Raw genomic sequence first — 18,548 nt, forward strand, 5'->3', positions numbered from 1 at the left:
ATTTTTTTTTTTCCATACATGAATAGTCCAGTGATGTGGCTATCAAATACCTCTCTTTTGCAGCACTTAGTATGTTGCTTGGCATACTATGATGACTTTGAAGTTTAAAGTGTTCAAGAAAATAACTTTCAAATACCAAGAGTTGGGTTGAATTTTCTAATGCTGAAATATATGCTGAATATTGATATATGTAATATTGTCATTGGGAACATTCAAGTGACAACATATACATATTTCAGGTCCTGTTCCCAAACATGTTTCTAAGCACATGATAAAACAGATATGTTGCAAGTCTGTTGACATGAGCAATATTACATAGTTCCTTAAGTGTTTGAAGAATTAATACTTTAGTTTTTGATAACTGGATTTTGCGTATCCTGCACTTGCTTTTTTTCTTAAAAAAAATCCCCAAATGTGTATTTAATTTACAGTATTTGAGTCCAATATTGTAGTAGCACTATATTTAGTTTAAAAAAGTCTGTTTGGTTTAAATAAGGCTTACTTTGAAGCTTGAACTTAATGGTAGATTTGGGGGGAAACGGGGGGGGGTGGTGGTTCTGTTTTGTGTCTTTTTCTTCTAGTGGTTATATCCTGTTACAGAGAATGATTATGATGAGATCTTATGTGGGGGAGTTGGCTTGCTGCATGCTCTTAGTCTTTGGCATGTCTCTGAAAGCCTGCCTAGCTTTTTTCAGATATGATCTGCAGTTACACACATCTGAACAACATAATGCATGAAAGTGCATACGATGTGTCTTTAAGTCTAGCATGTGGCTAATACACCAATACTGTTTGGGACAGTAAAGATTATTGAATGTGTTTGCTCTGAATGGACTCCCTGTTTTGTCCCTTCAGCCCAGTAAGAGCATTGACTCAGAAACTTGAATATTTAAAATGCCTGAAGGCAAGACTTTGCTCTCCAGGCTTTGCTCCTTGTCTTTGCAGGGATGATGACTGCATAAAAGCACATGATTAGATGAAACATTGAATCATTATTTATAGTGAATAACCTTCATTTATATACTTTTAACTGGGGCTCAGTTCAGCATTGAAGTCTTCTGAAACACTAAAGACAGACACAAGAACCACCATGACAGCAACTTCTGTGCGTGAAACCTTTGCCCCAGACTTTGTGCAGATATAGTGAGATGGTATGTGGTGTAACTGTGTAGAGAATTAGTCTCCTGACCATGCTGGTGACAACATTCCTGAAGAGTGAAGTTGGTGAGGACTCTATGTATCTGGGTTGCAGTATCTAGACTTTGCTAAACTTTGTGTGCAGACTTCCAGGAAGGCAAGCAACTTCTGAATTTCCCTGGTGAGCACAGGCCTTTCTGGCTGGGGGTAGGTCCTACAGTTATGGCAGCAAATGCTTCAAAGTTGCCAAAGCAAGGTAAAATCCCCCTTACATGCTAAGAAGCTTGCTCTATCTCTAGCTGCACTCTTCCCTCCTTTTTCTTGACAGATAATTTTCAGTCAGGCAAAAAATTCTGTTTGAAAGGAACTAGACCAAAGACTGCAATGATTACCCCGTCTAGTTATTTCTGGAACCAGAGTACCATCCTGGGCTTGCTTGTGTGGAACTTCAGAAACAGACATAAAATTCAACTGCCTCCAAAAGCATGATCATATATTGCCTAAGAAAGGTCAGAAGAGGCTTGGGAAGCTTCCAGATCCATGTTCCAAGATGTCTGGCTGCAGAAAGACATTGCTGTTGTGGTCAGTACTGGGGCAAGTCCTACATGGTATCTTATTGATGATCTGGACAAGGGGAATCAAGAGCACCCTCAGCCAGTTTGTAGACAGCACCAAGCTGGGTGGCAGTGCTGAGCTGCTGGGGGGCAGGCAGGCTCTGCAGAGGGATCTGCACAGGCTGGATCCATGGGCTGAGCCCATGGTGTGAGGGGCAGCCAGGCCAAGTGCTGGGTCCTGTCCCTGGGTCACAACAACCCCCTGCAGCTCCAGGCTGGGCAGGGTGGCTGGAAAGCTGCTGAGAGGGAAAGGCCCTGGGGCCAAAAGTGGCTGAACATGAGCCAAGGTGTGCCCAGGTGGCCAAAAGGCCAAGGACATCTTGAATGGATCAGCAATGGTGTGGCCAGCAGGACCAGGGCAGTGACTGCCCCTCTCTGCTGGGTACTGTTGGTTCTGCACCTCAAATCTGGGTCAGTTTTGAGCCCTTCATTGCAGAAGAGACACTGAGGTGCTGAAGTTGTACTCAATTACCTTGGAGGTCTTTTCCAACCTAAATGATTCATGATTCTATGGAAGAAATGGATGCTGTGGTCAGCATCAGCAGCATCTATTCTCTGAGAGGTGACAGATCATTGCTTCCAGTGAGTTTCTACCAGCAGGATTGACCTTCAGTTTGGGAAAGAAAAATCCAGTCTGGCATGCATGCTTTGGGAGGCTGCTGTAGTTCATCTGGAGGTTAAGAGGACAGAGGCAGCAATGACAGGGTTATGGTTTAGTGGTCTGTGTCCTTCAGAGGCCACAGATGAACCCTTCATGCTTCAAAATGCTCTGCATTGATCTGAGAGGAGGAATGAGAGCTAAATTAAAACTACAGAAACTGACCCTTCATCTGTGGAAATCCTGCTGTTGGCTGTGGTTGAAGCTATGTCCTGGTTCTGGAGATGCATTCCCTAAGGAGATGATGAACAGTCAGCTTCATGCCAGGGCTATATGGAGGAAAGCTGAGCTCTGCTGATGTGCCAAAGTGCTTCACACATCTGGACTAACCCTTCATGGAGATGGAGTGAAGTGTAACTATCGAGTGTTGAAGGGAAATGCAGGTATTGCCTCCAGGTCGATATTGGTGGTAGAGATGAAAACTGTTATCCGAAAGTCCTTCAGTTTTTCACCTCCCTGCTGACTGGGAAGTGAAAGATGGAAGAGAACATTGGTGATGAGGAGTAAGTGAGCAGCATTATAGGATCTGCCTGCTATTGCTTAGGGTAAATTCTGGGAGGAAACTTTTGAAGTGTTCTCCAGAAAGCAAATTCAAACTGCCCTTCTTTTAGAAAAGTGGAAAAAACCTGTTTATTTATAAGCAAAGTACTCACAAATATGAAAAAATGAATAATATTAAACAATAAAGCCTATGTCTGTTCTGAAGAGATGGCAAATTCAGAGGGAGAGTCTTTTTCATGGGCTGTAGCTTGCTTGTTCAGTCTCTCTCAATCCCTCCTGCTGGAAAATGCCACGTCCTGGCCCTGGTGGGCCACAGGTGTGAACTCCTGTGTTCTCTGGGTTTTCAGTCCAGAGCTGGGCTGATCAGTGCCAAGAAAAAAAAGAAGCACAGTCCAGGGAACTTCTGTGCCTCAGCTAGCTAAAAACTAACAAAAAGCCAAGGAGACTCTCTCCTGCTGTCTGTCCATGCTGCAGACAGCCCAGTGTGAAGGAATGCAGGGAGAGCAAGTGCAGCTCCTGCAGACAAACTGTGCAGAACTTCTTCTCCCCTTTCACTCTCAGAACCTGTTCCAAAGGTGCAGAACTTATTTCTGGGCAAAACAGAGAAATGGGGATACAATTCAGCACCATGAAGTCACCCCAGGACACTGCCGAAGCCAAGATGGGGAGAATCTTCTCTGAAAGTCCTTTCCTAAGCTCTACTTGGCACACTTGCTTGGGAGCACTCACAGAAGGCTGCTAATTATTTCCAGTGCTCAGGTCAGATTAGAGATGATTAATGGATTTTAGGAATAGTGATGTGGAAATACGTATTGTTATATCTGATACTACTACTACTACTACTACTACTACTACTACTACTACTACTACTACATTTGTTTGTCTTAATTCAGACTTATGGGAAAATAGAAAGCTATTTCTTTATTTATTTAAAATTTTAGCCTTTCCAGTAACACGGTGAAATCCCATCAGCCCTTCCAAGTGTATTCATTTTGCACTGTTGTAAGCTGTTTGTTTTCTTGGTGCTTATCAACATTTAATTTAAACAGTTTGTTGGGGACATTTGTTTGTCTAATATAGAATCACAGTATTGGAACATGAGATGTTTGTGGTTTGTTTGTAATAGTAGACGCATGACTCTTGCAGACAATGCAGTCCAAATTTAACATGTTATTTACATTCTCTTGTTTTATGAATAATTATTGCAGAGATCTTTCCCATAGGAAGATCTTGAGAAGAATGGAAGCATTTAAAAATAATTACAGATCTACTTTTGTTCCTATTTTAATGTAAGTGTTGTTTTCAGAAAGAACTGGAGCATACAGTAAATTTCTATAGGAGTGTTCAAAACATTACATGGAGGCCCAGTCCCTGAGGAAGCCTTGCAATTGGGAAACCTGGGGTTTTGGCTATCAAGGTATAGGTAAATAGGGGCTTGTTTCCAAGTCATACAGGAGTAGGTGACATTAGTGAGTGCCTTTAAAAACTGGGTCACTTGTTTAGATGCCAAAATGTAAATTTGAAGTCAACCTCTGTTATATGCCTGTTGGTATGACTAGTTTTCTGTGTGAAAAAGACTGTGAGTGTGTGTGAGATAGAGCTGTGCTATTTTCGAACTTGGAACAGAGATGTGGAATCTGAACACTTAAAATTATATTTCCTCTGTGGTTACATAATTGTAGAGTAAATCCAGAAAAGCATCACTGACTATGTTACTCCTGATTTTTACTTCTATAAATTATGTCAGAAATAAATTCTGAGTACTTTGAAAATTCATAATGGTGCTTCCCAGTATCAGCTCTGAGCTGTTCAGCAAGTGGAAGAGATCCAAAGGATGATTAGGCTTTTTGGTGTGCAGAGGAGGCTGAATAATTGCAGAACTGGATGGCTACCATTCTTCAAGAAGCTCTTTAAATACAGTTCTTTCATTGTTAAACAAGCTTCCAATAACTTGGTTCCTTACACAAGTTTTTGGTCTTTTTCTGCTATAAAATTGAATAGTCTTTAAGGGCTTAGAGGTAGATAAGTAGCTTTAATGATCTGACAGCTAAAGAAGTTTGCTTTGATACAGTCTAGGACACTAGATCATGTAAGAATTAGGTGATTTTTAGTCTTGTCTGAAGTAAGTTGTTTCATTCTGGTTTAAATAAATGCAAAAAGGCAAGCCTATATTTCTTCAATACACAAAAGTATGTTGAGAATAAGAACATTGGAAAGATTTAGAATGTCGCTTAGAAATTGCAAAGCTTCTTCATTTTCCCATCTGACCCAGACTTGGAGAAGAGGCTGCTGGAGACAGTTTGTGTATAAAGAGGGTGAGGACGAAAGAGAATAATTTGATTGTACTAAAGGGTTTCTGTATCAGTATCAGAAAGAGTTTTAGATTTGATCCTCTCATTAATAATGGATAGCCAGATGGATGCTTCCTCCTCTGCTGTCTTTTTTAAATTCATCTGAATGATGGTGGAAAATGCAGCCCAGTGGTTTGAGCCCAGCTGTCTCTCCAGTTTAAAAGTGCATTGTGTCTGTCTCCAAATCTCCTCTTGCAACACAGCATTTTGGTATGTTGAAAAGTGCACTCAGGAGGTTTCCTTACCAAACAACCTAGTTATTTAATAACAAAAGACCAAAAACTGTGAAGCTGCATCATCACTGCCCAGGCTCAGCATTTTATTGCCATCTGCAACACAACTGGCTTCAGTTTTCCCTGCTGTCTGAGCAGGGCTTCCTGCATGATTGCTCACCTCCCAAAATACATCATATTTGCTGTCCCCAGAGGACACCAGCCTCTTAAACACAGGCAAGACTGCAGGGACATGCAGTGAGGGAAGGGCTTGTGCTACCTGACCTGGAGTGGGAGCTGGAGCCTTTGGTCAGTACCACAGTTCAGAGTTTTAATTTCTGATATACAGCACATGTGTTTTTCAGCTTTCACCTATTCATGTTGTTTTTAGTAATATCATTAAGTCCCACCATGTTCCTGGTCCAGTGGGATATACATTCTGGGATATCATGGTCCCTGATTTCTGGTATAATTTCACTCAAAATGTTTTGGACATGTGTCTCTTTTTATGAGCTTGCTTATGTTATATGGACATAAGAGGAAGGAGGCAGTGGATGGCTTCAGAGCTCCAGAAGGAATAAGCAGCTTCTACCAAGAGGTACTGGTTGGTTTTGTGAGAACTGAGGCAGCTCCTCCTGAGCAGTGCTGCTGACAAGGAAATACCCTATGGCCTTTGAGGTAATACTGGTGGTGGAAGCTGCTGTAGACCTGACACTGTCCCTGGACAGAGAGTGATCCAGTCCTGCAGTGTGCTCAGACAATCTGGAACAAGGGTAGAAACATGAGGAGAGCCTTGCTCTCTTCCCATCCTCTGGTGGGACATAGTGCTCCACGTGGTGCCTAGTGGGGGCACATGTGGTCCTTATGAAATTTTCCAGTGTCCCTGTGCCTACAGGAAAGCTTCAGATGAGGCTGTATGGGATACCTATGTTTTTGTAGCTCTATTCCCTCTTTATAAAAATGGGTACAATCTCATTTCTTTAAGGGAAGATTTTACTGATTGCCAGTGTTTTGGATACTGTGAGAGCACCTGGAAATAAATAACTTCTATAGAGAGCTATTTGGTGGCAAGATTTTAAAAACAAATCCAAGTGTATGGTTAGGTTTTTATGTAACTAATGTGCCCCCCTTCAGAGTGTAATATATCCTATAAGAATTTTGCATTGCCATGCTTGGCCATTCCAGTGTCCTCTTGGTGAACTGTTCTTTGTACTCAGGGCTTGCTTGGGCTGATACTGTAAACGTCTTGGCAATTACTAGGTTTGATTTAGTAAGTCTAGATGTTTGCACAGGTCTTTTGATCTTTAATATAGTGGACATAAATACTTGAAAATCAAAGCAGTTAAGAAAGCATTGCAGGGAACCTGTCTGCAGTTTCATCACTGTCTTTATTTAGCTGTGCTTTATTAGATTTTTTTCAGTGCCCAGTTTGCCTGGGTAACTGGTTTAAAGCAGGTTTCATCTGATCATATTCAGATACCTCTGTTTTACTTGGCCACACATTTTTTAGGCAATGGAGCATAAGGTGCACTTGAATGATGTCATGCATCTAGCCTGAAAATAAAGACCTAAAGAGGCCAGAGAACTATTTCCTAAGAGTGCCTGTTCATCTCCTTTGGCCAGAAATGGAGCCCATGGTGACAAGCTCAGATGAGGATTCAGCAGATGTTAAAGAACAAAAATCCCGGTTTTAATATTCCTACATTCCTGTTGGTTATTTGTGTGGAGGTCAAACCTGAGGCTGTGGTTTGACTGTGCAGAAAATCCAGCTTTAGGGCTTCTACAGCTGTACTAAAAGCATTGAGGCCATGAAATATAAAATGCTGACTGCTATAAAACTTGCTGTCAATTCAAATTTGTTCAAATCTCTCAAAGCCTCCCAGCGTAAGATTTAAATTTTTATTGCCAGGTCAAATATCAGAAGTCTTTCTATGGCTGGCATAAAGCTGACCTGTAAATGTGCACTCTGGCTAATTCAGCAGAAACATAACCGTGTGCCCGGATCTGATTTGTACCACTGGGTAATTCAGAATGAAACAGATTTGCTGCTGTCCTGAAGGATTTTAGACTTCATACCATTACAGCAAACTCATCTTTCAACTACAGTGTGTCTTTAAGTGAAAAACCTCAATTCAGTCTCGAGGTATTTTTTTCCTATTAATTTTTTTTGCTATTAGTTTCTAACTAATAAGTAGAAGCTACACTTGAATAGAAATTAGTACATGAATGCCTTTTGCTGGTCATGGATTTATTTCTCTGACACTGAAATGCCCAGATAACTTTAGGAAAACAAATACAATGCCTTCATCTATATATAAAAAGATCTACGATATATGTCAAACATAACCTTTAAAGCAATTATAAAGTAATCTCACTCAGGGGATGAAAACAATTTTTGGAATAACTGTATGTATGTTTTTCTGGAAGTTTAGGCCAGGCTGGAAATGCCAAAGTGGTTATCCTGGAGGATTGGATCTTGGCCATTTGCACAAATCACCTTTTGAAAATTGGTAATGGAACACTTTAATGACCCTCTACATTTCTGTTTCCCCCTACAAGGAAGTGATTATTGGAGCTCTTTACATCATTCCTTTGAGGACATCATAGGAAGAAAAAGATCAATTTGTCAGAAAAGAAAAAAGCTTACTGTTTATGCACTGAATATCCACATATGCTTTTTGACAGTTCCAGCCTCAACTTACTTAAAGAAAATATTCTTATTTTTCGTAAGCAGCCATTTAAGACAGCTTTTTTTACTGCCTAATAAAGCCTCAAAAAAGCAGCCTCTCTTCACCTTCATCACGTATTTTTAACTTGGTATTTTGAACTAAAAGGCTGAACATGAAGGAAAAGAGTGTGTGACTTCCTGAGCCATAAGTAAAAACTTTTACTGAGGAATGGAGAAGAAGATAGCCAGTTTATTTACTTGGGTGGTATTTCAGCCTTTGAGTGCACATCTTATGGGGGCGTGCTGGGTGGAACAAGGGCAGGTAAAAGCTGATTTTTCTGGCTGTAAATACTCCAGGGATGAAGATGAGAAGAGCTGATAAACACTAAGAAGAGCAGAGAGCTGTAGAAGCTGCATGTCTGTGGGTATAAACTGATTATGAATGCATTTAAGCCAGAAACACAGACAATTTCCAACAATGCGAAGTGTTGGAGCAGCTTTCCAGCAAAATATCAGAGATGTAAGTGCTCTTTACTTATATTTGAAATTCGATGAGTTTTATTGATTAGAGCATGAAAAAGTTGCTGTGATAGCTGGGGTCTGGGTTTGATGATGCCCAGGAGAATCTTTGTGGCTGGTGGCACAAGGAAGGGGATCAGGCAGCTCTGCTCACCTTTGGAAAGAGACATGCACCCAGGCTGCAGCCATGCAAAGTGGCTGATTGTTTTGTGGTTGGATGGAAAGGAGTGAGGTTTGGCTGTTGGCACTGCTGGGTGAGAAGGGACTATGGTTCTATACAGGTTTTTGCAGCAACTTTCTGATCCTCTGAAAGCATCTGCCCCAAAAGCTTCTCTTCTTGCAAAGGAGGGTGTCTGTCATGTGCTGTGGGCTGGCTCTGGGTTCAGTCCATGGGCTGCCATAGCAGTGGAGTGTAAGCCTGAGTGCTAAAATCAGTACTTAGTACGGTGAGAGTATTTTTAAGATGAAATCCCATGAAATGCTGATCCCTTTTGTGGGTCCTCCTCAAATTTAGTGGTCATGCTGTCTCTGCACCACATGATCCTTCTATTTGAGCAGGACTAGTATTGTTTTCATATCAACTCAGTACTTTCCCTTTTTCCACCCCAGTACTTTCCCAGCTGAGATGTTCTGAGCTTGCAAACATCCTAATTGCAAAATCTTAATTTGCTTTATCCTTGAAACTGCTAATGAAAAATCTCAACAGACCACACTACTGAGATCTAGGTAAGATGGGAGATTTAATTACCAGAGAGTGTGAATCAGTAGCCTCAGAGGGATTCAGAGCAACCAGGACAAAATCTCTTTGGTGGAAATTTGTCCCCAGGAACAGGGACTCATTTTTGAAGGACAGGGGACTTTGGGGCCATGGGGCTGCCCACTCCCAGTTCTGGCTTGTTTTACTCCAGACAACTCTAGGCAATTCCAGGGTGGGCATAAAATCAGAGTATTTTGTACATAGGTCTGTACTTCATGCGAGGTAAGTGGGGTGGTCTGGCAGATCTGTCACCTACAGAAAGTAAGCAAAGTGGTGGTGACTCCGTGAAATTTTCTCCCATGGGTCTTGAGTTTTATTTTGTGGAAATCAGGAGTAAAAATAAATTTCTTCTTAGCATTGAGCTTTCCATTTTTATCAGGCAGGTCTATTATTTCCCCTGATGAACAACTTACCACCTTTCTATTTTTTGCTTCCATTGGCAATGGACACCTGAGCTGCTCTTCTCACCAGCGCAAAGGCATTCAGCTCAGTGCTGTCTGTTACATCTGGAAGGAGTATTTCCTATTTATGCTTGTCTGGAGTAATTTTTCCAAAGCCAGAAGGTTTTGTTTGAGAATATCAAATCCCTTGAAAGTACTGTATAATTATCTACATGATTAATTTAAGTGTCTGCCGTGGCTCTGCAGTGAGCTCAGGGGCGTAGACAGGCAACCCGCAGCGTATCGACGCCCGCAGCTTTTCCTGTGGGGAGCAGGAATGGGGTTTTGAAGGCTGCCAGCCTCCGGCGGCTCGGAGGGGGCCGTCATCCTCTATCTCTGGAGGGATTTGTGTGCATGGAGGGGGAGAGCCCTCCAGCAATGTTGCTAAATGAATGATGGATGAGTTTTGCGTGGAATGCAGATGCCTTTGAACGCTCCAGTTCGGCTAACTGCAGGATTGAAGCTGAAGTCAACATCAGTGCCCTTTGCCAATGCAGAGGGGATTTCGAGACTCGAGCTAAAACTCTGAACTGCTTTCAAGGAATCCCAAGATCTCCAGGCTGGAGGCCCTGGCAGTGCTTTTGATCTGGGGATAGCTGGCAAAAGACAGTCCATAATATGTCTACCCAATGTCAAAACTGATAAACAGCTGAGAGCAAAACTCCTTAAATTATTAGGTAAAAAGAGCCTCAAAGAATGATCTGGTCCAATTTTCTCTAGATCTTGAGTGGTTCTGACCCCTGTATGATCACTGAGAACTGTGACAAAGTTTACTGTTAAAGCAAAGGGTGTCATTGTCACAAGGGTGTCATTCTCATAACTCACAGGATGTTATCCATTAAATGAGCTCTTACCTCACTAGGACAGAAAATGATGTTGAAGGAAGCAAAAGTAAGAGGGATTGAAATGGTGAGATCTACTTTCTCCCACAATCCAAGATATATTGGCTCTAGTCATTGTGCATGGCATATGTCTACCTTCTGCAGAGACCATGAGTGATGGAGACTCCAGCACCTGAGATGGTGTTGCCCAGTGCCTTGATATTCTTCATCCTTCTGAGTGTTACCTAACCACTACCCTAAATCTACCTGGATGTGATTCACATACATTATGCCATCATGGACAAGAGGAACAGACTGCTTTTCTCCTCATGGTCACTGTGGGGCATTTTAAAGTACATGAGAACCTTTATTTCACACACTGCAATACTTTCTCCTTTTTAGCAGGCCCTAATTCTTTGAGTACTTCCTAGTAAGCCACACTTTCAGGACTGGCAAGACATGGAGCTCTGCTCCACCAGACAGTTTTGCTGCTGAGACCTTCCCAGCCCCATGTGAGGCTACAGAAATACTTCAGATGCCTTGTTGACTTTGTCCCCACTGACATAATTCTGGGACCATGACCCTTTTTTTTATTCCTCCAACAGCAGGAGATTGACAGGAATTATTCCCTACAAACCCTGGAAAATGCTCAAAGCCAAGCTGGTCTGGTGGAAAGTTCCCTACCCATGGCAGGGGAGTTTGGGACCACGTTCCTTCCCAACCCAATCCATTCTGTGGTTCTGTGATTCTGTGATTCTGTGAATCTGTGAAAGTGCTGCATACTCTTGCCAAACATTTGCCACACAGCCAACACTTTCTAAGTCAGATATTCCTTTTGTAGTACTCTGCATTTGTCCTTGATGAACTTTACTCTAAATTTTAGAGCATGTTTTTCTGATTTTTGCCAAGATATTTTAGATGCTAATCCTGTTCTCCAGTGTGTCTGCAGACACGCCCAGCTTTGTGTAATCTGCAGATTAAATATGTGTGCTCACTGTCATTGTCCAGGTCACTAATGAATGTGCTGAGCAGAACTAGACTATATAGATCCAGCAGAGCTCCACTTGCAGTGTCCTTCTGTTTTCAAAGAATGTCATTATTAACTACTCCCTGGGTATGGATTTATAGTACTCTCATTTAATCATATTTCCCTAGTATATTTATGAGAAAGTTGAGACAGTGACAAAAGCTATAATAAAGGCCAGATAAATGACATCCAACAAATTCTCCATTATGAAAAGAAAAATCATTTCACATGATTTTATTCTTGCCTCTCCTGTGTCTGCTGCTGCTTATGTTTTTGTTCTCTTCCACATACATGCAAACTATTTCTCTGTTTGATTTGGAGTTTGTAGGGTGATTGATGCTAGACTGACTGATGTCACATTTTTCTGCTGCTTCTCTTTCTATCCTTGAAGACAGCCACTGCTTTTGCTGTTGTCCTTAATTCTGCCCCTTACCTGTTTGAGTTTCCACAAGTGATTAACAGGGAGGTATCTGAGATGGTTATAGCTGGTTATGAAGGAAATTTATGGTGGTTTATCCCACTCTGCTGGACTGGAAATACCTGGAACAGGCAGAGAAGAGGACAGTAAGCCTCTGTAGTGATACTGTATCACACTGTGTACTAATCCCCCATGCATAGTTAGCAATTTTAACAAAGACTAAAGCAAAATTCAAACCAGCATTGACTCTTTTGGTGTAATTTTTCAATAACTTTCTTTCTGAGCAATATTTTTCCGAATTGCCTTCTTGGTATTAATATGCATATAAAGGGTAACTTTTTTTTTCCTCTGCAAGTTTCATTTCATTTTTATACCCTCATGTTTCTATTATTTTTTCCTATGTGTTCACACTATTTTTTTAAACTTGTGCTCAGTAACCTTTGAATATTCTTTCTTCTTGTCTTTGAGGAAAATAAAAAGCTCGTGATGCTGCTAAGTCTTCTGATCCTTCTTCATTGAGATGCTATTGTGCCCCTGCCTTTTAAACACAAAATATTGTTTCTTCAAGAAACTACAGCTCACCTTGATTTCTTTTCCCTTTAAACTCTTCCCCATGAATTCTCTCCTAGCAGGTTTTTTTTTTTTTTTAAATGTACAGAAGCCAGGCATTTCTGTTTTGCTGTTCCAATTCCCTTGATTTTACAGGCATTCTTACATGAGTTTCTTTCCACCTTCTTACCCCAAACACATTTTTCTCTGGAGGCATTTCCCTGCTGATTACTTGACCCTGTCCATTATGTCAGAATGTTGCTCTGAAGGCACCAGGATTTTCCATCTCCTGCTGCTTTCTTTTCCTAGGAGAGATCTCATGCTTCTACTTTCCCACTACCATTGAGTCAGCTGTTATCAGGTTCTTGGTTTAGGGTTTATTGTACCCTCTCTTATATTTATTTTGTTTTGTTTTGTGCTTTCCACCTTTATTATCAACCAGATATTTAGCAATTTGTCCTCTCCCTGTGTTCTGGAGCTCAGAACAAATATGCACATCATCTCAGTGTGCTAAGAGATTCTGCCTCTACTTTTTCTTTGTCGGTCCACATATAAGCTACACATTTTCAGATCAGTATTTCAGATATAGGTCTTACTACAGCAAGTTCCAGTTGTGTCAATCAAACAATAGCTTTTGTCTTAAATATGAGATCTTAAATAAGACTTAAGTTCTGTGTTTAAAAATCCCACACATTCACCAGTGTTGCATTAGGTATCTAAAATGTCCAGAAGATTTAACCTTATCTCCTGGTCAGTCTGTATCTGTATTATCACCTCTTGTTTTAGATGTGTGCCTGGGCAGTTTGTCTTTATTCTTCCCTCTTCCTTCCCTGTTTTTCCTACCCTGAGCCTAGCTCATAGGTCCCTCTCACTAAGCAGGGGGCCAGTCCCTTCTTTCCCAAGCTGATGTCTATCCCTGTGGAACCCTTGGTGCAACATCACTGTCTTGGTGAAGGTGCTGGTGTCCCCCTGCATGAGCATCACAGGTGGCCCTGATCTGTTGTTGTCCCTGCCTGAGCTGTGTTGGGGTCACTCCTGTCCATTCAGGTAGTGCCCCACAGCCAAGGAGATGGCAGAACTTTGGATACAGCTTCTGGGTGGCAGCATTTTGCAAGAGCATCCCTCTACACTCATTCTTCTGGGGTTACAAGCTCTTTCTACAGCTTTTCTACCTAACACAAGCCTTTCATACAAATCTGCAACAGCAGACCTGCAGGCTGCAAGCTCAAAGCTGCTGCTATCTTTGGCTTTCCTGGTACACACCTCACTGAGCAGCATCCACTGCTGGAAAATAAAGCCCTGAAAGAAACCAGTCAAACAGACTTGACTCGTGTCAGTGTTTTTTGTTGTTCCATAGATCCTAACAATCCTGAGAAAAAACTCTGTCTCACCCTCTTGTGTGCTAACCCCCAGTTCCACTGACTCCTGGATGCCTGTGTGCCTCCTTCTCCTAGCTGCAGGAAATCGGGGAATTCACCTGCCTTCCTTTTTTCCCAGGAAACTGGATGGTCATTTCCCTTGGAATGGTCACTTCCCTTGGATGTCTTACCCACAAGGTGGCTGTGGCCACTGCTGCCACGAAGGGAGGGATCCCATCGGTGTCCTCACCCTCCGCGTTTGCTGCTGCCCATCCCTTGTGCAGCTTGGTGGGGAGGGATATAACTCTGGGAAGGGTCCGGTTTAATCCTATCCCAGCCCAAAATCCCCGACGGCAGAGCTGTCCCTCCAGTCGCGGTGAGGCCGGTGCCGCTCCGGCTCCTCGCCTGGAGCGCGTTTGCCAGGAGTGTCCTCTGCGAGCCCCGGGGCGGCGGCAGCAGCATCCCCGGGCTCGGCAGCCCGCGTTTCCCCGCGGAGGTCAGGAGCTGATGGTGACCTTTATTCCCTAGCTGAGGAGAGCAGCTGGTGCCCTCAAGTGGTAAATCGCTGAAGGAGAGCGGCCAGGCCGTGCGGGCCGCGCCGGGCCTCGGCCGGGCCTGCAGTGGTTCTCTGGCGCTTCTGACCACGCTGTTCTTTGCCCTTGCAGGACGAGGCGCTGCCCTGACCGGGGTGGGAAGGACGCTTTGTTCCTGACGGAGCGAGAACGCCGGCAGCAGGCAGGCCTGAACAGCCACAGACGCTCAGAAACTTGACCCTCTGCCTGTTCATAGGGCTGGCTGTAGCGCCTGGGCAGCAAACGTCCTTCCTTGACTGCTCTTGGTCAGCTGGAACACCCCAAAAACCTCCGTGGGGCTAGATGGAGCTCGCTTTGGACCTGCAGCCGCACTCCAGCATGTCCCCAGGGGCTGCGGGGGGCCACGACGGGCGCCCAGGGAGGCGACTGGGGCCGGGGCTGATGGCGTGAGGGGATGCCCAGGGACAGCGATGCCCATCACACAGGACAACGCGGGGATCTTCCTGCCCCTCCTGTGCCAGTGGCTGCAGAACAGCCGGCGGGAGGGAGCCGAGGGAGCCGAGCAGCAGCTCTGCCGCTCGGCCGTCCAGAAGCTGAGTGAGTACATCCAGCTCAACTTCTCGGTGGACGAGAGCAATCTGCAGCCAGGGAGCTGTGGGACTTCGGATACGGAGATCTGCACCATGTACCTGGCCCAAGAGATGCGGAAAAATGAGGTCCTGGGCTTGAGCTTTGGGAATATCCCTGCTCTGGGGGACTATGGGGAGAAGCGTCGGGGAGGAAAGAAGAGGAAGGCACATAAGGGGCCTGTGCTTGACGTTGGGTGCATCTGGGTGACAGACTTGAAGAAGAACAGCCCGGCCGGGAAGTGCGGGAGAGTGCGCCTGAAAGACGAGATCCTTTCCCTGAACGGGCAGCTGATGGTCGGCGTGGATGTCACCGGAGCGAGGTAAGGCTGCAAGAGCCGCCAGCAGCAGCAGCAGCAGCTGCCTCTGCTGCGCCATGGTGCAAGTCACAGCTGATCCTAATGGAAGTCCAGGAGCAGAGGTTCTGACCTTCGCTTTCCAGCCCCTGAGAGAGCCCTGAGTTCATTCTGAAGGTCTTGCAGAAAATAAGTAACGAAAGCGAGTTGATAATTAGGCTGCATGTGCTACTCACACTTCCGCTGGAAAATTTTCAGGGGTCACTGGGTCAAAAAATTATACATCATAATCACCAGAGGGGCTCCACTAAAACAGGAGCCTTCCTGGGTTTGTATAAAACTGTTTCCTTAAGCAAAAATGAACACATATGCAGCAGCTCTGGAAGATATTTTTACAGGTGCTTCTTATTTTTGTTGAATTATTTCAGTTCAGGGAAGCGTGCTTGACAGCTAGATGTTGTCTGAGACTTTCTAAAAGCAAGACATTTTTGTGTTTTCCAGTTTGGAACAACTTCATTTTAATAATTTCCCTTTGATTTTAAGGGCATTTGCTCTCTTCTGATGTCTTCTGACCCAGAAAACGAAATCTTTAGGAGTTCAAATAAAAAAATTAAGATTCTTGCAATGATAGATTATTCTTGTGGGGTTTTTTTTCTTTTTTTCTTTTTTTTTCTTTTTCTTTTTTTTTGTTAATTCAGCTATTCCATGGTGTAAAATCAGTTATTGTTCAAGTTTTGCACTTTGTGGGCTGGTAAACTTTCTCACATTACCCTTTGCAAAGGCAAAAACCTTTCTTTGCTGTAGATGAGGATGTAAATGTTCATTCACACCTGAGGTTACAATGTACCAGAGGGCATGAAATCCTCCCCTTCTTGCCAAACAGAATTTATTTTCGGGATAGACACTTCTGAAAACCAAGTCCTAGTGAAGTGATCCCAACCAGCAGTGGCAGGAGTTTTAACTATCACTCCCAATTCTGACACATGGCAGAATAAAAGCAGTGACTCCTCAATCTGTGGGTGCTGGGCAGCTCAACCTTCTGTGGTTTCACAGGTATGAAAACACCCCTCTGTAATTGGTAGCTTGTGATTCAATGAATGTGTCGATGTTGGCAGTGTGGCAGTATCAATCAGTGGCACCTCCAAATTTGAGAGTGTTTATGGCAATAGGCAGTTAGTTTGCTGTTTCCCCTAACAGTCAGATGTCACTGTTTCTGAATTCAAGGGAATTGCTTGCAGTGGGCAGTTATCTTATTAATAATGCAAAATGAGAGATAATAGCAAATGAAGTTGAAAATATTTGGATATCTGTCCTTCTTGGCCTGTCCCTGAAGGCTTAATTTAGGGCTTGTTCCTTTTGGAAAGCTGTGTTATTGAACCAGCAAGCTGTGATTGACTGCAGCTAATGGGAACCAAGTGCTCCATTTTCCTTACTTTTTTTGGCCATTACGAAGGCGGAGTTTTGGTAGTGTGGGGCCAGTGTTGTTCTTAAAATCCTGTTTTAGAATATTCTACATCCAATTTAGGCCAAAATTTAGGACATTTCTTAGTCAAAATCTGTTTTATTTTCAGCATCCAAAGCATCCTTGCCTAACCTACTGTTGACTGCTATTTGACAATGGTGATGTTGATGGATGACAGTTTGGGTCCTTGAGGATGCTGCCAGTTTGGAGAGCTGGATTTTGCCTATCAGGGAGCTGGCTGGCAGCTCCAACCCCATGTTCCCACACTTTTTATCTGTAGTGCTTGAGGATACTTTGAGAGTCTTGCAGTAGCTTTCTCCATTGGGGTCCTCAGAAGAGATGTACTTGTAATTTATAATAGGCTGAAGGTCAACATCAGCTTGCTTTCTGGGAAGACTGATTCTAAGAGGAAGCTTTGCTAGAGTAATTCCATATTACTGCTATGGTGGAAGTAGCAGAGACCTTTTTCCCTTGGTTTTTCAAGGTAATGTTAGGGCAGGACAGCACATTAAATAGTAGTTCTGACTCAATTATTCTCTGTCTGAGTGAGAAACACTTCCAGATTGATACAAGGGGCTATGGGTGCTCTGATTTGTCGTGTGATTTACTTAGTGGAGCCTGCACATGGTCAGTGAAAGTAAAATACTGCCTTAGCTCCTGCAGCACCAGGCTGGATTAGGCAAGCAAAATCACTGCTTATGTGTTTATTCTACATGGGCTAAGTGTTTCAGGGCATCCCCATCTTGCCTCATGAAGGAGTTTTTCAAACTGATGCTATGGGGAATCTTCTGATTTCTTCCCTTAACAGTGGAGGATTTGGCAAGGGGGTCCCAGAGCTTGCCATTTCCCAGCTCTGCAGTAGGATATGCAAAGTGTTCTCACGTACCCTGAACACTCAGCTCTAGTTCCAACCTGCCATCCAAACCCTCCCTGTTCCAAGGGGCTGAATCAACACACCAGAAAACAAGAAAGAAGAGGTGAGGGCACAGAGTCCCTTCTGCTGGCTGTCCTATGGATGTGGTCAGCCTCTGGAGGATGCAGGGGCAGATGACTGCAGCTGGAACAGATTTGGCAGCTCTAGATAGACAGGGACCTCCCTGGTGTGCCTACAGGTCCTCTTGTCTCATGGAGTGGTGATGGGGTCAGACACAGTAAGAGCAGCACAACATTTACTGGAGGAGCCAGCTGTGAGTACCACTCATCTGTCTCTCCTTGCTAGGAAAGCTGAATATGACTTCTTTAAAGAAAAGTCATTTATTTAAATTCCACCTGATTTCCATGTAAACAGCAGAGACAGGTTGATTATTGCTGAACTTATTTCTTTTATTTTTTTTTCTTTCTTTTCATTTAGAGAAACATTATGCAGTAATAAAATCATCAAAGCTCTTTGCCTAACAGGGTATTATTACATTAGAGATAAATAACGTAGGTGGTGTCATTTTCGGTGATGTTAGCGATTGAGGGAAAATTATTGCTCTCTTTAGAGTTAGCAAATTGTGTGTGCCTGTCAAACACAATTGCAGGGAAATTAGCTGTGTTGAATACTGAACAAAGGTTAGTCAAAACTCTGCCTATTTATTTATCTTCTGTCTATATACAAT

General features: G+C 43.3%; 1 protein-coding gene across 3 annotated transcripts in view; it reads left to right on the forward strand.

The window, feature by feature from the left end:
• Positions 1-18,548, forward strand: part of PDZD2 (PDZ domain containing 2) — a 200,083-nt gene that overhangs the window by 48,274 nt on the left and 133,261 nt on the right. For all 3 annotated transcript variants that reach the window (XM_079329867.1, XM_079329868.1, XM_079329870.1), the window contains exon 2: positions 14,696-15,512. In XM_079329867.1, coding sequence (XP_079185993.1) covers positions 15,034-15,512 — 479 coding nt within the window. In that variant the 5' untranslated portion in view covers positions 14,696-15,033. The remainder of the gene's footprint in view (positions 1-14,695; positions 15,513-18,548) is intronic.

The sequence above is a fragment of the Erithacus rubecula genome, assembly GCF_903797595.1.
Source record: "Erithacus rubecula genome assembly, chromosome: Z".
NCBI classification, from domain to species: Eukaryota; Metazoa; Chordata; class Aves; order Passeriformes; family Muscicapidae; genus Erithacus; species Erithacus rubecula.